This window comes from Eulemur rufifrons, chromosome 7, assembly GCF_041146395.1.
Source record: "Eulemur rufifrons isolate Redbay chromosome 7, OSU_ERuf_1, whole genome shotgun sequence".
NCBI lineage: Eukaryota > Metazoa > Chordata > Mammalia > Primates > Lemuridae > Eulemur > Eulemur rufifrons.
In genome coordinates, this window is record NC_090989.1 from 219,952,397 (window position 1) to 219,972,817 (window position 20,421).

Below are 20,421 nucleotides of genomic sequence, written 5' to 3' on the forward strand. Positions count from 1 at the left end.
TGGCTTTCCCCTACCTCAATTAGGGATTTACAGAATGTAAATGTTTACTACTCTATGTCTATGAAAACAAAGAAAAATATATTTACTTATGTCATTTTAAAAAGAACAAGAAAATTTGATTTTCCAACATTTCCGTTCTCTATGTAAATGTTTCCTTATATTGGAGTGGCTAATTTGGATGATAAAGTAATCAAATTAGCCTCATCTCCCTATTTGAAATGTTCTTTTTGCTTCTCAATCTCCAGGGGGTTAAGAAAAAAAAAAAAGTAACAAATCCTCAAAACACACAGCAAGTTCTAGCATGCATTTGGACATCATTATTCCTTCCTGTGAACCTGCTTACAGCACTTTGTACATATTTTAGTACTTGTCACATCCTGCCTTGTTTCTTACCTGCCTCGGCAGCTTTCTAAGATGGGCCGATGCTCGCTCTTCACCCTCTATACTGTATACCAATGAAAGGCATACAGTAGTCACTGCATTGAGCATCTAACAATGTCACATCATCTAACAGAATGACTCAAGGATTCATTTTTCTTCGTATAGTATGATCTCACCACTTTCTTTTGTTAGGACACGAAATTATCTCAATAAATGGGACTCTATTTTCCCGAAGTCTACCTTCCAGGATGCTGTCTTTCTCTCTCTCCCTCCTGTTTCTCCTTGCAGTGCTCATGGTTGGGGTCCTGTTCTTAAACTTTGGATGGCCAAGTTTGAGCCAGGCAGTCAGAAAAGTTAGGCTAGGCAAAGAGTGTCTTTGAAGGAAACTGAGTTTCTGGCTCCCTGTCTGAATGTGTAAGGAGGAGAGAGTCCCAAATAAGGAGCTATGGGTGAGGCTCTAGTATTTAATTTTCATAATCTACAGGGTAACATTAAATTCATTCATAGAAATCACCTATGGCCTAGATTACATTTTCTACTGTAAACTTTACTAATCGTATGACCAGGTCTCAGCAGCCATATTTCTCATCAGAAATAATGAGAACATGTTAAAAATAGTTCACTCTGGTCCTTCTGAGTTTCTAATAAGTATTTCATTTCATCCAAAGTACATCTGCTCATGTTCTATACACATATTTGAAGACTAAAATAAGGAACAAATCATTAAAGGGAACTTTTGTTTTAAAAAGTATTGGTTCAAAAATAGTTACATAAAACATGCTTCTGGTAGCTGGAGATGCAGACATTCTTAACTTCTGGGCTGAGTAAGTGATATTACCTCTGTTGATCCTGTGAAGGCCACTTTGTCTACATCCATGTGAGAAGAAATGGCTGCCCCTGCAGTAGGCCCGTAGCCAGGGACGATATTCACTACTCCAGGAGGAAACCCTGCCTGAGAGGTAAAAAAGGAAAATTCATCTAAGTGGTTTTATTCTTTATTATTATTGTTATTACAGTTATTATATATTATTAACAATATATTGCAGTTATTATCAGACCACCTAAAAATAACCTCAAGCCTTGCATTCCTGAAGGCCCATTTCTCCTCAGGGTAAGACTACGGATTATTGCTCCACTGATGACTGTCTCAAATTTCATCATAGTAACTCACAAAGAAAGTATAAGTGTTTGGTAAATTACTTACATAGAAGGAAAGCAATGTGTTTATTATCCCCATCAGCAAAACTAAGAAGCTAAAGGGATCTCGAACTTTTAGCTTCTAGCTGTTGTCAATTGCTCAGGGCATAACAGCTGAGGTGTGAGTCCCCACTGGCATTATTTAATCAGTAAAATGTTAAATAAGCATGGTCATCCCCTTTATGATTGCACTTCAGGATTGATTTCAACCCCAATTAATGAATTCCGGTAGAAAGTGTGGGAACTGAGTAGGGCACATTAAAATTTCATGTTAATTGCATCAAAATCTTAAAATATTTCATTTTAGAATCTGTTTTGCCTGTTTTTAATTTGAAATAAAGAATATCTTTAAGATATGAGTTCAGATTTCCTACATTGAATTTTCTAGTGATTAATGCTTGTTTTTTAAGTTTTGGTAAGATATGAAGACAAAAGGACAATGAAATGTTTGCCAAAAAAAAAAAGTATATTAACAGAATATAGGTAGTTGATAAAAATAACTTTCACGTGCTCTTTTACCAACTTTGAACAGGAAGACAAATGCAGAGGATACCATAATAGAGAAGTGAATATAAACGTATCCAATTAGGGGTAGATGTATTTAGAAATAATATGGCCCAAGAGTACAAACAAGCACATTTGCACAGAGGCCTCCAATCTTCACATATCCTATAATAGTTTGAACAAATTTGCAGAAACCACCAGGCCATTAGTGGCAGTGACAAACCAACTTAACATTTCAAAATTTGAAAGAATACTATATCAATTTCAATATGAATTTATGTTCATGAGAATTGAACAAAAGAAATAAAAAGGTGATCACAAGGTGACTGACACCAAGCCCTTGCATTGGACTTCCTGTCTGCATTTGGGCAGAGACTCCTTTGTGTTAACTCTAAGGAATCCCATCCAGCAGCCATGCTAAGTGCATCCCCACACTGGACAGGAGACTTTTGTAAATAATGTAGTTGGCAGTAGCCAAATGAAGTGGAGTTCTTGTATATAATTTGATTTAGGAGACTTACCTCTTTTATTAAGGATGCCACATGGAGTGCAGTGAGAGGAGTTTGCTCTGCTGGTTTGACAACTACTGTGTTTCCACAGCTCAGGGCAGGTGCTATCTTACCAATGAGCATGATCAATGGGAAATTCCACTAGAAAGCAAAATATAACAAGAGATTCTTTGTATTGCTGAAAAGCACATTTGCTAATCTAAGTTCTCGTGATATACCCCAAGCAGATATTAAAAAGTAATTGTATTATTTTTGTGTAATCATCTAGTATATTCTAATTAACTTCATTGCTAAAAGCAACTAGTAAATGCTAAAATGCTCTAAATAAACTAGATACAGGAAGGGAGTAGGAGAGAGCTCCAAAATTGAAACAAGTGCTGTCAATTTGAGTGCTTCTTCTACCAGGAAGATAAAAATCACTGCATGGTTTGGCTTACCATTAAGCATATTATAAGTTATCTGCAAGTGTTTAAAAAGTAAGAGTATTCCTCCCAACCCATAGGTGATTTATTATAATTATTTACCTAATTGTATCATTAGTAGCATTTATTTCTAGGACAAATATCCTGTTAAAGACAAAGATATCCTGGTCCAGAAACCGAGTTCTTGGGTTCAAATCTCAGCTCAGTCACTACCAGCCATGTGAAGTCACACAAGGCACTTGCTCTGTGTGTACAACTGCATCATCTTTAAATGATGATAATGGTCCTCTCCACCTCAGAAGGTCTCCTGAGGATTAATCAAGAAAGTGGGCCAAGAGCTTGACACAGTGGCTGGTTCATCATAGGGACACAGTATATATTAGCTGTTATTAGTATTTGCAGTTATATAGCTTTTATAGATATTACTGTAATTTTTGAATTAATGAGGAATTTCATTAAAAATGTTGATATGGATACATTTCAACCTACTTGGAGCGAAAGACAATAGGCACTTATTCATCTAAGAACTTCAAGATACTTCACCATTGTTTTATTTGGCTTTTGGAAGTATGTCAGCTAAAGAGACATCATTTAGATAGTCTCCTGTGTGTTAAGCTTAAAAGGAAATCTTCACAATTCCACTTACAAAAATAGTACCTTTTCTAAGAAGAACTTGTAGTATCAGAGCCTCTCATCTTAAGACACAATATATTCCATACAGTGCTCTAAATGCCTCTGGTACTGTTTCTTTCATTTTAACTTAAAAATATTTTCAGGATTAGAACACTCTGGTTGGTACTATTCTCTGTATTGAGAAGCCTCAGTGAGGAGATGAAGAGTGTTGGAGATGAAGAGAGCCGACTACATTTCACTAAAAGGGTGACCTGCAGCTGATGTTCCCGCTATGAGCACTTTGCCATGCACCTATAAAACATGGCTCTTAATGAGAGGACAAAATACAACTTTTAAAAAAACAACCCATAGAGTATATGGTTAAGATCTGTTGATACTACAGTACTGAAATACTCTGAAGAGACATGCCAGGATATAGACAGATTTTTGGACTACCTAATTCATCTCTAAGATGTTTAGTCACAGCGAGACCAAGTTCAGCAAATCCTATATTTATTCTATATTTAACAAATATATAAGAAGACTAATGGCCAACAAACCCATGAAAAGTGCTCAACATCTCTCATCGTCAGGGAAATACAAATCAAAACCACAGTGAGATATCATTTAACTCCAGTGAGTACGGCTTTTATCAAAAAGTCCCAAAACAAATGTTGGTGTGAATGTAGAGAGAGAAGAACATTCATACACTGCTTGGTGGGACTGCAAACTAATACAACCTTTATGGAACGTAATATGGAGATACTTCAAAGAGTTAAAAGTAGAATTACCATTTGATCCCACAATTCACACTACTGGGTATTTACCCAAAGGAAAAAAAGACATTCTATAAAAAAGACATCTGCACTCAAATATTTATAGCAGCACAATTCACAGTTTCAAAGATGTGGAAACAACCCAAGTGTCCATCAATAAATGAGCAGCTTAATAAAATGTGGTATATGTATACTATGGGGTACTGCTCAGCCATAAAAAAAAAATGGTGAAGTAATACCTCTTATAGTAACCTGGTTGTAACTAGATTATTCTTCTAAGTGAAGGATCACAAGAATGGAAAAACAAACACCATATGTACTCACCATTAAGTTGGTACTAATCGATCAACACTTAAGTGTACATACAAAGTAACATTCACTGGGGATTGGGCAGGTGGGGGCGGAGGGGGAGAGGTAAATTCATACCTAACAGGTGTGGTGCAGGCTGTTTGGGGGATGGGCATGCTTGTATAACACTGACTCAGTGCAAAGGCAATTTATGTTACCAAAGCATTTGTAACTCCGTAATATTCCGAAAATAAAAATTAAACAAATAAAAACAAATATATAGGAATCTATTTGTGTTGTATGAAGTTTCAGTACTAAATCTAATAAAATTAGAATTCTTTTTTCAAAAATTTAGAATTATATAGAAAAACAACTTACAGGAATGATTTGGCCACATACACCAATAGGTTCATGCCTTGTATAAGTAAAAATGTTTCCATCTAGAAAGTGAAACACACACACAATTATATATAGACAAATGTATTCATCATTCACAGAATGGTGGCTTGGGGATGATATGAGAGAATAGTGTAGACAATAATTAAAATATAAAATACATCTCCAACTGTTCGCAAAATGAAAATGGAGTTCTCAAGTCCTAATTTGGAATGACAGGAACCATAAAATTGAGTTAGGTGAAAGCGAAACACAAAATTGGAAACAATATGAAAGATAATTAATTCTATCTTTCATCATTTAAGTCAGTTGATTTCTAAATCATCCTTCTTCTCAAAGTTCAATTTAAAAAAAAGGACCAGAAAGGAAGGAAGAGGTCTCCAGCTAAGAGAAGAACCACATTCACATGTGTTTCTGGCAGCTCGAAGTTCTATCAGCAATAGTAACTTTTTTTCAAAAATATAACAATTTAAAAAATAGTAAAATTAAAAAACAGATACTTTTTTAAAACCTCTCTATGATTAATAATCCTTTCCTACTCACTTGTTCTAAAATGTTGTTTTCTATTTGCCTACCAAACAATAAAAGTAAATTCTCTTAATTCATGAAAACAAATGCCTGAAATAAAAGACATTGCTTTTCAATCTAGATTTGACTGATTCATGTGCTTCAAAGTTTGATGATGTCATTCCAAGACTTTCATTGTGTTTTGTGCTCAGTTCTGTTTTGGTTCCCACAGAAGCCTCCTGGCTTCAGCAAAAACTCTCTTTATCAAGATCTATTTGTGCTTTAAATGGTTTCTACCATTTTGTCCCAGAATAAAGTGAGACAGTCATTAAGATAGTCACATTTCTTCACACCACCATGATTTCACTCTCCTCTTTTCCCTTCCTGGTTACCACTTCTGACCTGTCGGCTGTTCCAAGTAGATTAGAAATGCACATCTGGGCCAGTTCTGAGGTGTTGTATTCCTCAAGTCAATACATCTACATGAATTAAATTCTACCAATAGTGTTTCACACAGTGATACTGTTTCATGTTTTATACAAAGTGTTTTTCATATTTCTACCCAATTTTGTACATACTCCACTACACACATACATGTTCACACACACAAACACTTAACTCGGGCTATAAACTCAGTTCCTTCTTGCTTTGAAGATATTTGAAAAAAATCAGTGTGAATTAGTTTGTTTAATTAGTTTGGTCTAATTATATTGAGTTAGACCAGGCACAGATGATCATAACTGACTCATCCTGGACGTGCAAAGAGGCATAAATAATTACATTATAGAAAGGGTAAAAATGTCACTATTGGAATAAAACCCAAAGAAATAATTTCAGAGGCCAACTTTAAAAAGTTTGGTTGGGCTCTTAGAGAGATAATTGCCTCAAATCAGTCATTGTGGCCATAAGAATGTTCTTACTTTAATATTTTCTAAAATATGCATAGTGTTACCTTCTGCATGATTATGCTAAAACAACTTTAAAAGCCATTTTTTGGAGCTCATATCCAAGGTTTTGTGGGTCTGAGTCTTCTTGGCAGCAAAGAAAAAAAATAAAAAAGGCATTGAATCTTAACAGAACTTCCAGGTTCAGAGCTGTGTTGTCTCAAAGTCTAGGGGAAAATAATTTTTCTTTATGTGGTTGACATCTTTAAAAGGGAGAGTTTAAAATTATTCAGCTCTATAGTAATCTCCTCACTGCTACTCCCACCCCTAGGGGTTTCCCAAAGTTACTCACCAGCTGGTATTGTAAGGCCCTGGATCTTGTCAGCCCAGCCTGCACAGTACTGTAATGCTCTTATGCAGGCTGATACATCCATCAGATATGCATTGGAAAATATTTTTCCAGCATTCATTGCCTCCATTGTCTGAAAAACAGATCAAATTCCAAATCTAAAATTCCATAAAAGTTTTACATAAAAAATACATATAGTCAATATTTTGAATAATCATATGCCAGAGAATTTTGAAAATAGAAGAAATCTTAAGTCATCTTGTCTAACCTCCTCTTTTTAAAAAAGAGACTGGGCCGGGCACAGTGGCTCACGCCTATAATCCTAGCACTCTGGGAGGCAGAGGCGGGTGGATCCTTTGAGCTCAGGAGTTCGAAACCAGCCTGAGCAAGAGCAAGACCCCGTCTCTACTAAAAATACAAAGAAAATTAGCTGGACACCAAAAAAATATATAGAAAAAATTAGCCCGGGATGGTGGCGCATGCCTGTAGTCCCAGCTACTCGGGAGGCTGAGGCAGGATCACTTGAGCCCAGGAGTTTGAGGTTGCTGTGAGCTAGGCTGATGCCACAGCACTCTAGCCCGGGAACAGACTGAGACTCTGTCTCAATAAAAAAAAAAAGAAAGAAAAAAGAGACTGAAAAAAAGGAGAGTTAAAATGACTTGTATAGCAAGATGTGCGTAAAAAGGGTTGTGAGATTCTGGGTTCTAATGACTAGTGCTTTTTAATCTCATTTTGAATGTCCTCCAACTAACAAACTTTCTAGGAATCAGTCACAATTTGATGTATACACAGCAGGTGAGAATGGTATCCAGTTTCAGTCAGAGCAGAGTTTCAAACAGATTTCACTTACTGTGTAATCCAACTCTATGTGACAATTTATTGTCAGTGACTATTAATGATGGCTCAATAATCATTTTTAATCTTTGCATTCCATTTGGCTACAGGCAATCTATTCATACAAACTTAAGTAACACCTGAAATTTTCATTTATAATTTTCCTCAGGAGAATTTTTAATTATGAAACTCCCAGTTTTGCCCTTATTATCATAATTATCATTTAAATGGTCTATAAAATTCAACATTTTCTTGTCTAGTGCCCTAACCATTATAGGATGACCTAGCTCCTCTTTTCCTTTTCTTCTTAAGCAGAACTTTAAAGAGCTCTCTGGGATATAATGTTCTGCTGGGGTGATTATCTGGCAGGAATATCCAGGTGATAAACTGTTAAAGGTGTCCTGTCTCTGTGTTACACTGTCTACCATCTGAAAATTTAACCAAACACAATTTTTGTATTACTGTACCTTTTCCCCCATAGGACCTTATGCTGACAGGCAGTCAACAGATTGGATGAATGAGAGAAGCCACGTTTAAGCAAATTCTGCTTTCTTCCTACAGGACATTTTGGTTAATATAGCTTTATTGTACATAGCTTCTGGCTCCATATTTTTGCATATTTTGAATTATGCTGAATTGCCAATTGAGTAATAAATGGTTCTTTCATTAACTATAATTGCTAATGTTGATTTTTTTTTTTTAAAGCAGGATTCTCTGTAACTGCCACTTTAAGATTCTAAAGGTAATAAAAATGTACTATGGAACCTGATCTTAGTATTGGTTTGTGTTAAACTGGCTTCGTTATAATGCCCAACTGAGAAGACAAAAACAAGGAAATACCGTCCACAATGATATCATCCACTGACTTATCTATTGCTAAAATATAAATTAAAAAAACAAATTAAAAACAATTTTTATTAACACATCAATGATTGGATTTTTTCTTTAATCTTTGCCTTTTTCACCTGTAAAAAGAACATCATTTAATTATGACAATTGTGAACAGATATTTCAGGGAGAGAAAAATTAGCCATTTATTAAATATCTTGGTGGGCTATTGGATATACATTTCTCTAAAAAGAAATGAGATTTATTTTAGAGAAATATTTGGGCACCTTTAACAAATGATGAGTTTTCACCTAAAAGTGTTTCACTAGTCAACTACTTTAGGAAACCGAGCACATCATTCCATGAGATTCAAGCTGCATGCGACCTTGTTAAAGGATTTGAAAAGAAGTTGTAAAGGAAAGAAATTTCTTTAATTTGGTTTAACTTGGGGTTTGACAATGCTTAGACTGTAGAATCTATTATGGGAGCAGAAATTGACATCACCCAGAACTGGAGTACAGATTAATATTTGAGAATACACTCAATGGTCAGAGTCCTACACAAGAGCTGGGAGATAAAGTCTTTTCATTTTGCTTATAGAGCGCATGTAGTCATCACTAAAACCAAAGGAACTCGCCAATTCAAACAATGAATGCTTTTGAGAGCTCTATCTACCTATCCAGTTTGGTTAATACTCACTGCCAGCAAGAGACGATCTCTTTCGATTAAATCAGCCAGCTTGAATAATAGTCGTGCCCTCTCTGAAGCATCCATAGTACGCCATGGAGAACCGATCTGAAAAGCCTGTCTTGCGGCCTTCACTGCTTTGTCAACATCCTCCTGTGAGTCAAAGGGAATTTAATTCAGTAGGCTGAATGTACTGGATCAGCAAGTCCAATGGCAATAACCCAACAAAATAGACTGAAGCTCCTGACAAACAGGCACTGTGTCTCCAATAGCCTAAAGTCTAGCACACTGTGCACACTCAACTACACCATATTGCAGTTACACTTGCTGAATGATCTTTAGAATGACCAGCTCCACACATCTCGCAGATGCTTGATTTCCTAGAATATAAATATTATAGTAATAGTTGGTATCATTTGCATGCTTGCCATATCTCAAGCAATGTTCTAATAACTATACACATATTAACTCATTTAATTCTCAGTCATTTAATGGGACAGACATGTTCCCCATTTTACAGATGAAGAAATTCAAGCAAAGAGAGAGGAGCTTTACCCAAGGTCAATAACTAAGAGCAGCTGAACTGAGTTTTAAACAGAGCTCATCTCACTGTAGAGCCTTTGCTTGCTCTCACCACACATTACACATTCTTGGTGACTGGGTTGTAGGAGTTCCAGGCTAAGCTCAAGATCCAAAGTAGTGAATATCTTCTTTGATCTCTATTGGGTCTCTACAGCCTGTCCATTCTCATGAAGGGCCTATTAGAGGGTAAATAAGAACTTTTCTTTGCTGTTGAAGAGTAAATGTTATAAACATGTGCTCATTCCTTTTGTGCAGAGGGAAAAGGTATAGGGGAAGTGGACCTGGTATATGGAAGGGTCTGCAGGGGGCAGCCCCCTCGTTTCCCATCTGGGTACAAAGAGATTTTCTTTTAAACACTAACTAGGTAAAGAAGTCATTTTCTTATTATTAATAATGCACTACTTCAAACGACATTCATTCCAGCAAAAGACAAATAGTAAAGTGAATCCACACTCGGTCTAGCCTCTTTGACTCCACTCTCCTATTGTCTTCATGCAAGCTCTTTCTACTATTCTGCATTTTTCTATACCAGGTATCTCCTCTGGTTCTTTCCTAGTCCACCTCAGTTACAAATGTTGCCCTGGCCACTCCATTCCCCTGCAGATCTTTGTTCAGACCTCTTCTACACTCCACAGAATATACCTACTGCAGGAGTCACCACCTCCTTCTTTCATTACTACCTCATATATCCTTTTTTTTCCTCCATCAAGTCAGCTACAAGCACCTTAAAGACATAGATCATTTCAATGTTACATTGTACATAAGACTGGCCACTGCTTGAAACTATGTGTGCACCATAAATCATGACTGCATCACAGGCCAGTAGCTTGCTACTTTTTGCAGGGGACATAATTCCCTTTGAGAATTGAGGGAAGGGGAAGTAATTACCCTAACTGTTTTAAGTTGTACAAAATTAAACTAAATCTCATCCAAGCCTGACACTTCCCCATAGGAGAAACACGTACCTCAAAATAACATCCCTTTCCTCGGGCTGTATTCAATCAAGAAACCTCAAACTTACAAATCTACAAATGAAGTATAATTTTTATAGTATGTATCACCAAACCAAGATGATATTGGGTAAGAGGGATGTTTTATAAGTGTAATGTGGTGTGATTAAGTGATGTATTTACTGACTACAAGCAAAGATTCTTTCACTATAATAGATCACACAGTGGTACATCTCACTGTCTAACTTTTGAGAGAATGATGAATATATACAATAAAATGCATGCATTCCTTGCTTGTCTTTCCTGAGAAATATACATATATATGTGTGTGTGTGTAGTTTTCCTATTTTTAAAATAGGGACGTGTTACCTCACAGGGATGTTTTGAAGATTAAAAAAAGCAACACTTGAAACACATTTTCTATATGACAGATGTTAAGTGTTAAGTGATAGCAATTGTTATTGTAGTCCTAGCAGTCAAAACAACCTTTAACAATAACTCTTGGTAGTTCTAGTATATTCTAATCTTCCTTTCTGTTTTCACTGTCCTGCACTGTTTAGGACCTTCTCATTTCACATTGTCAATAGCCTTCCCAAGTTCATTCTCTTTTCTCCCTGAACTGTCTTGACTGTTGCTACCAGGCTAACCTTCAAGTACTTTTGTCTTATCACATTTACAACTGTTTCCTTTTATCTATAGTCCGAAGGTCAGACTCCTCTGCCTGGTTTACAAGGCCCAGCATTGTTGGGCTTCACCTCATCCACTCAAACTTAGTGTTCATATTTTTCTACTCTGTCTGACCCAACTCCTTCTCGCCTTTGCTTCTGTAACTTTCCTTGCCTAGAATATTCTACAAGTACGCCCCTTTACTCTCAAAATACTACATATTCTTTAACACCCAGTTCAATATCAATCTATCTAAACCCTCACCAGACTAATCCAGCTTGTTGATAGCTACTTGTCAAGAGCCTACTAAGCTCCAGGCACAAGGTAAGTCCTTTAAGTTCCACCAGTACTGCTATAGTTAAGCATCACTGACTTTGGTTTTCAGGTGAGTAGACTATGGCTCAGACATGAAATCCAGCAGGTAGTAGAACCAAAATTTAATCTCATATCTGACTCTAAAATCTAGTTCTTATAGCTCTGCAAGGCTTCCCTAATGAAATCCTTTCAATATTTACTACTATCTATATTATAAGCTATGATATGTCTTACTATTCAGGGCCTACAATAGTCAGTCAATAAATATTTAATAATTTGTTACCTATCTTAAAAAAGTTTCCATCTTATACTGATTTTATATAGGGATGCATCTTCTATGACATTTATATAATAAATATTTTAATAGGTTTCATTATGTAACAAAATTTTGGCATTATTCAAAATTCTTAGGCATCAGAGTTTTGTTTTTTTTTTTTTTTTAATTCCTTACGCATCAGGGTTATTTTCTTTTTTAATTCGAAAACTAGCATTTCTTGGATTTTTATTCCAGGACTGACATTTTCAGAGACATAATTTTTTAATTAACCAGAAAACAATTTGGTACATAAACTCAGATTTGCCACCATTAATAACACTTTTGCTGGTGGCATTTAGAATGTTCCTTTTTAGAGGAAATGGCCACAGGCTGAATGTATGAAGACAGTTCAAATGTTGCTGAGATATCAAATGGCTGCTGAGCACAGTTAAGGGAGAACTGAACTCTTCAATCACTCCCACGTGGTCCATCTCCACACCAAATTCATTCAGAGATGCAGAAAATCGTTATCAGGCCAGTTCTACTTTTACACCTGTCACAGGCACTTACTTTAATGGACGTTTACTTTTATCCCCACCAATTATTTGCTGGGTCATGCTTTAGTATTAAAAACAGTTTTCAGGATTAGTCCATAGAGCCTAAAAGAGCCACTGAAGTGAAAAGAAAACAGTTCCCACCCACAATCTGTGCTTTGCTTTGTAACCTCCATTTGTTCTGGCCCCTCCTCCTGTCTTTATAATACCACTGAAAGGAGGTACATAGCCCATTGTGAGCGCCATTCTACTTCTAAATTAAATCCCTAAAACCTCTTGGCTCATTATCTAAAGAGTCAGTTCCAGAATATCGGGTTTACTGTGACTGTAATTTGCTTGATTTATACCTTTCATGAAGCAATGTTATCAGAGCTTGCTATACATTTGCCAGCAAAATTGTGAGAACATCAATAATTATTTAAAAGCAAAAGTTTTGAATAATTCCAAAAAGAATAGGCGAGTGCTGGTTCGTAAGCAAACAGCAGCTCACCATGAACAGTTTGTATCATGAACAATTGAGTTTCAGTGATCAAATGTCCGGATACCTCAATAAGCTTCGTGGCCTGCTGTGAAGCTTTGCTGGATGTTACTGAGAGTCCTTGATTGCTTGTCTGAGCAGTGCTAACTCTCAATGAGCACCGAGCACGTAGGTGGCAAAGATTTCTATGGCTACTAGTGTGAGCATCAGCTTTCCCTTACTGCACGTTAGGAAGAAGGTAAATCCTGCAAACTGTGCCAAGAAAAGTCCTCAGACTACCTGACAAGGTTTCAACTGGAAATTCGGGAGCAGAGACTTGTTTTACTGATAAAACTAATACCAGTGGCAAAGCTAAATGTTCAAGGCTCCAGAACTAAAACATCAAAAATATTAATATTAATATTAACTCAATGATTTTTAATGAAATAACTGGGTAATTTATTGTTCTTTAAGTTCTATGTTAACTTCTTAGTTTTATCTAGCAACTTAGAACTAACAATGTTATGTTAATAAAGGATTTCTCTCCTTTTCAAACCTATGATTAATCTCTTCTTAGGCAGTCTATATAATAAATCTAGACACTATTTCAGTTTAAAATCAAGCAAGAAAAAATAGTATGAAAACCTCACCAAGACACCCAGAAGCACAGGCTCATCATCATCACAATATGACTACTGAGAGTCTTTATGTAACAAGAACAACTTAGAAAAAAGTTCCCCAGCCTGCATCAGAAGCCATATTTTCATGACATGTCTCTTGAATTTGCAATGGGGTTTGGGAGCTCAGAATAGCAAGAAATTAAGAAACCTAGCATAAAAATGGAAATGGTATTTAAAAACGTACTTTATCTCCTTCTTCTACATGGCAGATTATCTCCTCAGTTGCAGGATTAAGGACAGGAAATTTCTTGCCACTCACTGAACTATGCCATTCATTGTTTATGAAGATCTGTAGGGATGGAAAGTAGGTACAAAGGTATTTAAATATGTAGCAAAGTTTGGAAGTTTTTATAAACTTAAAGCATTACACAATGCCTAAATGATGCATATCCCTTCACCCATCAAAATTTATTGGCTATTTAAGACATTCTGTGCATCAATGCACACACACATACTCTCTCTAAAACAGAGTACATAGTGCTTTTAAGTTTCACGAAGATACGCACTCATTTCAACCCTAGAAAATACAGACTGGAGGAGAAAATCTAGAAATGAAAGATTTTACCTAAAACATCCATGATGAATTTGAGGCAAGAGTGGAGGCTTCAGTGGGCTTGATCTTTAAAAACAATGCTTCTTCAGTTTCTCAACATCCTCATTTTTGGTTACCGGTGATTTGATATCATAAGTGACTACTTTCTGATCCTTTATCTGACTGTTTTAATGCTAGTAAAATAATTATGCTAAAATAAAGGATTTTAAAAGAAGTTTGCTCAGAAAAAGTTAGCTAATGACATGATTTCACTGGCTTTTTAAAACCATAGGAGTTTCATTCTCTTTTTCAAAAGATTTCCTGATAATTTATTTGTCCTCAAGTGAAATCAGGCACTACATTTCTTAGTGATACCTAAGACATGCACCTAAAGAAAGACAGAACTCTAGAAAACATGGAATTATTTTCTGTGTGCAGTATAGAAGAACAGAAATATTAAAAAGTGTATGTCGTTTAAAAAGTCTCAGTTTCAACTTTTACATGACTGAATTTACATTTCATTAAGCAACTAGCTTTGATATCTCATTCACTTTTCTGTAGAGAAAAATATTTGACAAAGTCAAATTAAGAAATACCTCTTTTGTGTTGTGTTTCTGACAAAAGCTAGTATTTCTTCTCTTTTCATCCCTTTATTTCTTGTGTATTCCATTTTTACTTAATTATTTGAAATATGAAAATGAGCACGTAAGTATATAATATGTAGTCATAAGTACAGTATTGGCTGTTACATATTACAACCTTCTGTTGGACCTATGACAAGATGAACTAACTACTGTATTTAATTGGGGAGCATGGGTGGTTGACACAGGTAGTTTTAAAAGAAGGTGACATATGCACTGGGTTTATAATATGTCTTAATTCTAACTCCCCTCCTTATTTGACATTTAAAGATAAGTTACTGGTAGCTCAACCCTGAGGGAGAGTTTATCGAAATACCCCCTCCAGGTTTGAATAAGTTGCTATGCTAAATGCAAGTTACTTGGTTATTAAAAATTTTCCATTGATCATTATCAAGATTATACATTGCTAGATCCATTCCTTATATTGTGTATATTTAACATAAATGTAATCTTTTAAATCAACCTATGAGCATTCACCAACTTAGACATTCTATCATATGGTGTCAATGACATAGCTTAAAATTCTGTCAAATTAATTAAATATATGTTTCTATGTATCCCTAAATGCTTGGGTCCCTTGTCTCCTATATATCCATTGTGAAACTTGTCCCTTTTTAAATAGTCATTTTTAAATGTTTTCCGTCCCTCCTAGGCTGTAGGCTTCATAAGGTCAAGGACTGTGTTTGTTTAGTTTTTTAGTTTATCTTCAGTGTCCAACACAATTCCAGCCCTCAAGTGACTTTAGCCTCAGTAAACAGCTCTTAAGTACAATTGAATCAAATAACCTACAATCCGTAGGCTACCCATAGCTATGACCCATAGCATTCTGCACATGAGTACACCATGATACTTGTGATTTGCTATAAAAGGGGGAGGAGGAGAAGCCTCCTTGTTTGCCTGTTCAGACAAAAACAATTATCCTTATAACAAAGCAGCAGCATCCTATATATTTGGAGGAGTTCAAAAGAATTGTAGTCTAGCCTAGAATGGACATGAAAGAGACGTGGGCATGCATAAAGGAAGGGAGAAGGAGTCTGAAGCAGTTCGGATGGAGAGACCAGAGGTTCAAAGATACATATATGGAGGTATGAGAAAGATGGAAGTATCAAGAAAATCTTTGTTTCCCTGATAGGGTAACTGAACACATATGAAGACCATAAAATTCATCATATTATCCCTTGAGAAAACGGTTGCCTTCTTAGTTCAACTCGAAGAAATATAAATTCAGATTAAAGTGGTTTGCCCAATGTCTCTGAGAGTGAGCCAGCACTCTAGCAATCAGAAACACATTTTACAGACTTACATAGTTACTCTTGGAGCATTTTCTTTTATACATCCTTAGCCTCTAACGTTTAGTATCTTTTTCGCAAGAGATGACTGGGAAAGTCTTTAACCAAAGTGTCCCAAACTCAGCACACAGCCGTTTCTAGCTCTACGCTGCTCCCACCCCATAGATCTAAAGTTTGCTCACACAGTTCTCATTCTCTCTCGCACACACACACTCTTTCTTTTTCTCTTAACAACATACACAGTTCCTTTTGTGTCAGTTTGTTCTATGCTATTATAAAAGACCTTTCCCTGTTCTCCCTGCCACCTACCTCTGCCTAATCAAGATTTAGTGTTCACCCTGTTATCATAATCTTCCTCAGCCAACCCAGTTTAGATTTTGTCTGCACTCCTCCCCTCCTTAGAACACTGGTGATTCTCCGCTGTCAAACTCCTCAGCATGGCACTCAAGGAGGTTAGTGATTTGGCCCCAATATGCTATTCCAACCTTTTGTCCTACAGTCCCTCAGTTTACCCTTTATTTCAGGCTTATTCTACTGCCTCAAACACCATGCTCTTTTTCGCTCCACACCTTTCCTCATGCTGTCCTTCACACTGGAGTTGCCCTATTTTCTTCTACTTACCCTTCAAACTCCAGCTTGATATATCATCTCCTCATCAAGATTTCACCAGTTGCTCCAGCTGGATTTAACCTCTTTTTTATTTTGTTATCCAACACAACATGTTATTATCCTACTATTAAACTCCATTTTATGTTCTGCTTTGTGTTAATGTTAGATAGCTATATCTCAGCTCATGAAACTCTAAACAAAAAACTAAAGACATTACAGTACTTGCCCCAGATTTTTTAATGTGCCTTTCAAAACCTGCATCAGTTTTACTCGCACTTGCTAGTCCTACCTTCTGTCTGCCCTGAAGGTTGTATTAACTCCTCAGACTTTGTATCTCTAAATTAAGAAACACAATATCATTCTGTCAGAGATATACCCAGAATTCCACCCTTCTACAGTATGATTTCACTAAAAAATAAAATAAAAACAACATACAGAATTGATTACATTCTGTTAGGCCTGTGCTGAAACTTTCCAGCTCTTGCCTGAGTCTCTTAACTTTAGGTCTGTGATAATTTGTGGTTTCAAGTTCTCAGTATACTCTCAATACATTAGAGCTTATTTCAATCTATATAATCTCTTTTAGTGAAAGACTCATTACAATATGTATGTACCATCTAGTTTCATCATCAAAATATTATATCTAAACTGTACATAAAACTCCCCCTTCAGATTAAAGTCAGTGAATGTTTTGTAAATGAGCATTAACCTAAGGTCAAAACACAAGTGTATCTGGCAGCCTGCAGGCAACAGAAGAGATCAGCTGTAGCAGACCCCAAATTACCAGCAACTGCTCTGTATTATTCAGTTTTAACATTTAATATAAGATCACTGTAAAGCCAACTTTTGTTTGAACTTGTGCTTACATTTATATAACCCTGGCTAGTCACTTTTCTTCCATCAGAAAAGTGTTTGTGAAATAATGAATAAATACTTGAGACACACTCTGCATGGTACTGTGGGAAAATGTGAGACGAGTTAGCCATGACCACTGCTCTCCAGGGTTCTATAATCTCGGAGGAGAGTGTGTTTATATCAAGATCATCAGTAAAGAATTAAAGGTTGTGGAGAAAAGTGGCCAAAGCAGTGGTTTAGACAATAAATGGTATAGAGGGAGGCAGGCTGGAAGAGCGCATCTTTGAAGGATGGGATTGGATTGGTGGAAAGAAAAACAATGAGCAAAGAAGGGACCAACGTTGGGAAGTTCTATAACACAGTAAAGAGATCAGCTCCTAACAGAACAGAGAGTTCCAGTAAAAGCAAGTTATAGATAATGTCTGACGATGAAAATAAAGTACATTTGTGGTGGAGCTCGATCCCCAGAGTGAGAAGTTTGTATTCTATTCTGGATATAAGGGAATGACTGCATCAAATGGATGTTTTATGAACACTGATTTTAAAGTACCCAAAATTGATTTGAAGTAGAGCAACCAAAGTCCAGAAGATTAGCCCAGACTACTTTATTTTTTTTATTTTTTATTTTTTGAGAGAGAGTCTCACTCTGTTGCCCAGGCTAGAGTGCCATGGCATCAGCCTAGCTCACAGCAACCTCAAACTCCTGGTTTCAAGCAATCCTCCTGCCTCAGCCTCCCAAGTAGCTGGGACTACCGACCTGAACCATCATGCCCGGCTAATGTTTTCTACATATTTATAGTTGTCTAGCTAATTTTTATATTTTAGTAGAGACGGGGTCTCGCTCTTGCTCAGGCTGGTCTCCTACTCCTGAGCTCCAAGGATCCCCCCACCTCGCTCTCCCAACTGCTAGGATTATAGGTGTGAGCCATTGCACCTGGCCCCCAGACTACTTTAATAAACCAATCATGGAGTCATAAGGTTTTAGAGTAGAGTGATGCAATAATACAAATTGCAAATTATGAATTATGTACATTCTCCTACAAACGGAGGGTTTTCAGCATATAAAAAGAACTCAGACCCTATGGGCTCAAGGCCACATGTGACCCTCCAGATCCCCAAGTGTGGCCCCTTGACCGAATGCAAACTTCACAGTACAAATTCCTGTTTTGTAAAATTTGGATTCAGTCAAAAGGCCATATTCAAGGAGCCAGAAGGCCACACGTAGCCCCAAGGCCACAGGTTCTCCACCCCTGTGTGTTGTTAGGCCGGGTATTGCACCACACTTTTCTTCCCCTTAGCTATGGAGAATGTATTGGTAGGAAGTACCTTAATTACCCTTTTTCTGTCTAAACTTTATTAGCTTTACATTTGGCATTTGCCTTCTGGCTATGTGACCAAAAGTTTTTGTATACTCACCCTTCCTATAGTTATATTTAATGGTTATGTGGAGAAAGTCTAGGCTAATGAATGTTTGTTACAATAATTATAAAATCCATTTTAGGCCTGTAGAAATATCCTATCATGGCAACAATGTCATTTTCCATTTGTTGTTTGCCATTAGCGTGTTTAGGGGAAAGGGGATGATCCTATAAAAGTAAAATATTCTTGGGTGCTATTTAACCATTAAATTAATTATATTCTAATTATGAATTTTGGGCTAAGGATACTTTTGAATAACATGTATATATGGCAGATGTCAATTTTAGGTTCACAATACTGATTTGAAATTATAGATGCCTATGCATACTCTTGGATTGCAAGTGCTTTTCATGTGGGAAATCAATCAATAGAATATTGAGGCAAATTAAAAACTGATTTTTACTCTTTTAATTTTAGATATGTCAAGTTTTAAGAGATGTATCATATTACCTTTGATAAATAAGTGACTGTTTCCTGGATGCAGTTTTGTGTCCAAGAATCAGTATAATGTTGAAAAACAATTGCCTTTCCATAGTAAAAGCTATGATGTCTTAATGCATTTGGTATAATGCTACAATTCTAAATAAATAAGCAATTTTATCAAAATATTTCTGGCTTGAATTAAGCTGGATTTCACTACTGGGCAAAATAAAGATCTATTCGCCTTCTCTGTTGATACGAGATTTGGAAGCCAGTTGGCTAAAGGGGAGAGCCCCTGATTCCCTCCAAAAGATACCAGGTGCCCTAAACTCATACTGTCTCTCCAAGGCAGCAATGGGCCAGCAGCTCTAGATCCAGTATGAGAAGCCAATACTTCCTAGGTGGCAGAGAGATTTTAAGAGATCACACTTTCAATGCAGGAAGAATTTCAGCACATTCCAAGGGAGAGAGAGGGTGGGGAGAGTGACTGTTTTCTATCACCTGTGTGGATTTCCAAACCTGAGATCCTGGGTCACAGCATTGGGAGTGATGGGTGGTGGTGTCAATGTGCAGGCAGTGATTGTGCTGTGTGTGAGCTTTTAACTCAGCCTTAGGACCCTTGAAAAATTACCAAAGGCAGTGGAGAATGGGGGGGGGGGGGGGCAAAGGACAAGACAGGAGATGATTCATAATGGAGAGAGACTGAACCAAAGTCAGGTGATGTGTTAAAAATTTAAAAATACCAAGGCTGGATCTCTGACAACTATTTTCAACCCAAACCCCAAGGCAGCAAAGCAAAACTTTGGGACTCAGAGTCAAGAAAATGTAAAAGGAAATGAAGGAGGAAATAACAGATGGGAGGAAAATTTTTTAACTGCAGTCAAAGGAATGAAAACAAAATGAGAGCGTGACCAAAACCAAAATAGGAGAAATAAAAATGTATTAAGCATATGGAAAAGAGATGCTATTTCAGTATACTGTTCCTGCCTTTTTGTTTTCTATAATTGCCACTTGTTTGACTC

At 36.6% G+C, this 20,421-nt stretch overlaps 1 protein-coding gene across 1 annotated transcript in view; it reads right to left on the bottom strand.

The window, feature by feature from the left end:
• Positions 1–20,421, bottom strand: part of LOC138388356 (aldehyde dehydrogenase 1A1-like) — a 46,677-nt gene that overhangs the window by 18,362 nt on the left and 7,894 nt on the right. Inside the window, exons 2-7 of the mRNA XM_069476388.1 lie at positions 13,819–13,923; positions 9,187–9,327; positions 6,829–6,958; positions 5,068–5,129; positions 2,604–2,732; positions 1,220–1,333 (exon numbers count right to left, since the gene is read on the bottom strand). Of these exons, the coding sequence (XP_069332489.1) occupies positions 1,220–1,333; positions 2,604–2,732; positions 5,068–5,129; positions 6,829–6,958; positions 9,187–9,327; positions 13,819–13,923 (681 nt within the window). The remainder of the gene's footprint in view (positions 1–1,219; positions 1,334–2,603; positions 2,733–5,067; positions 5,130–6,828; positions 6,959–9,186; positions 9,328–13,818; positions 13,924–20,421) is intronic.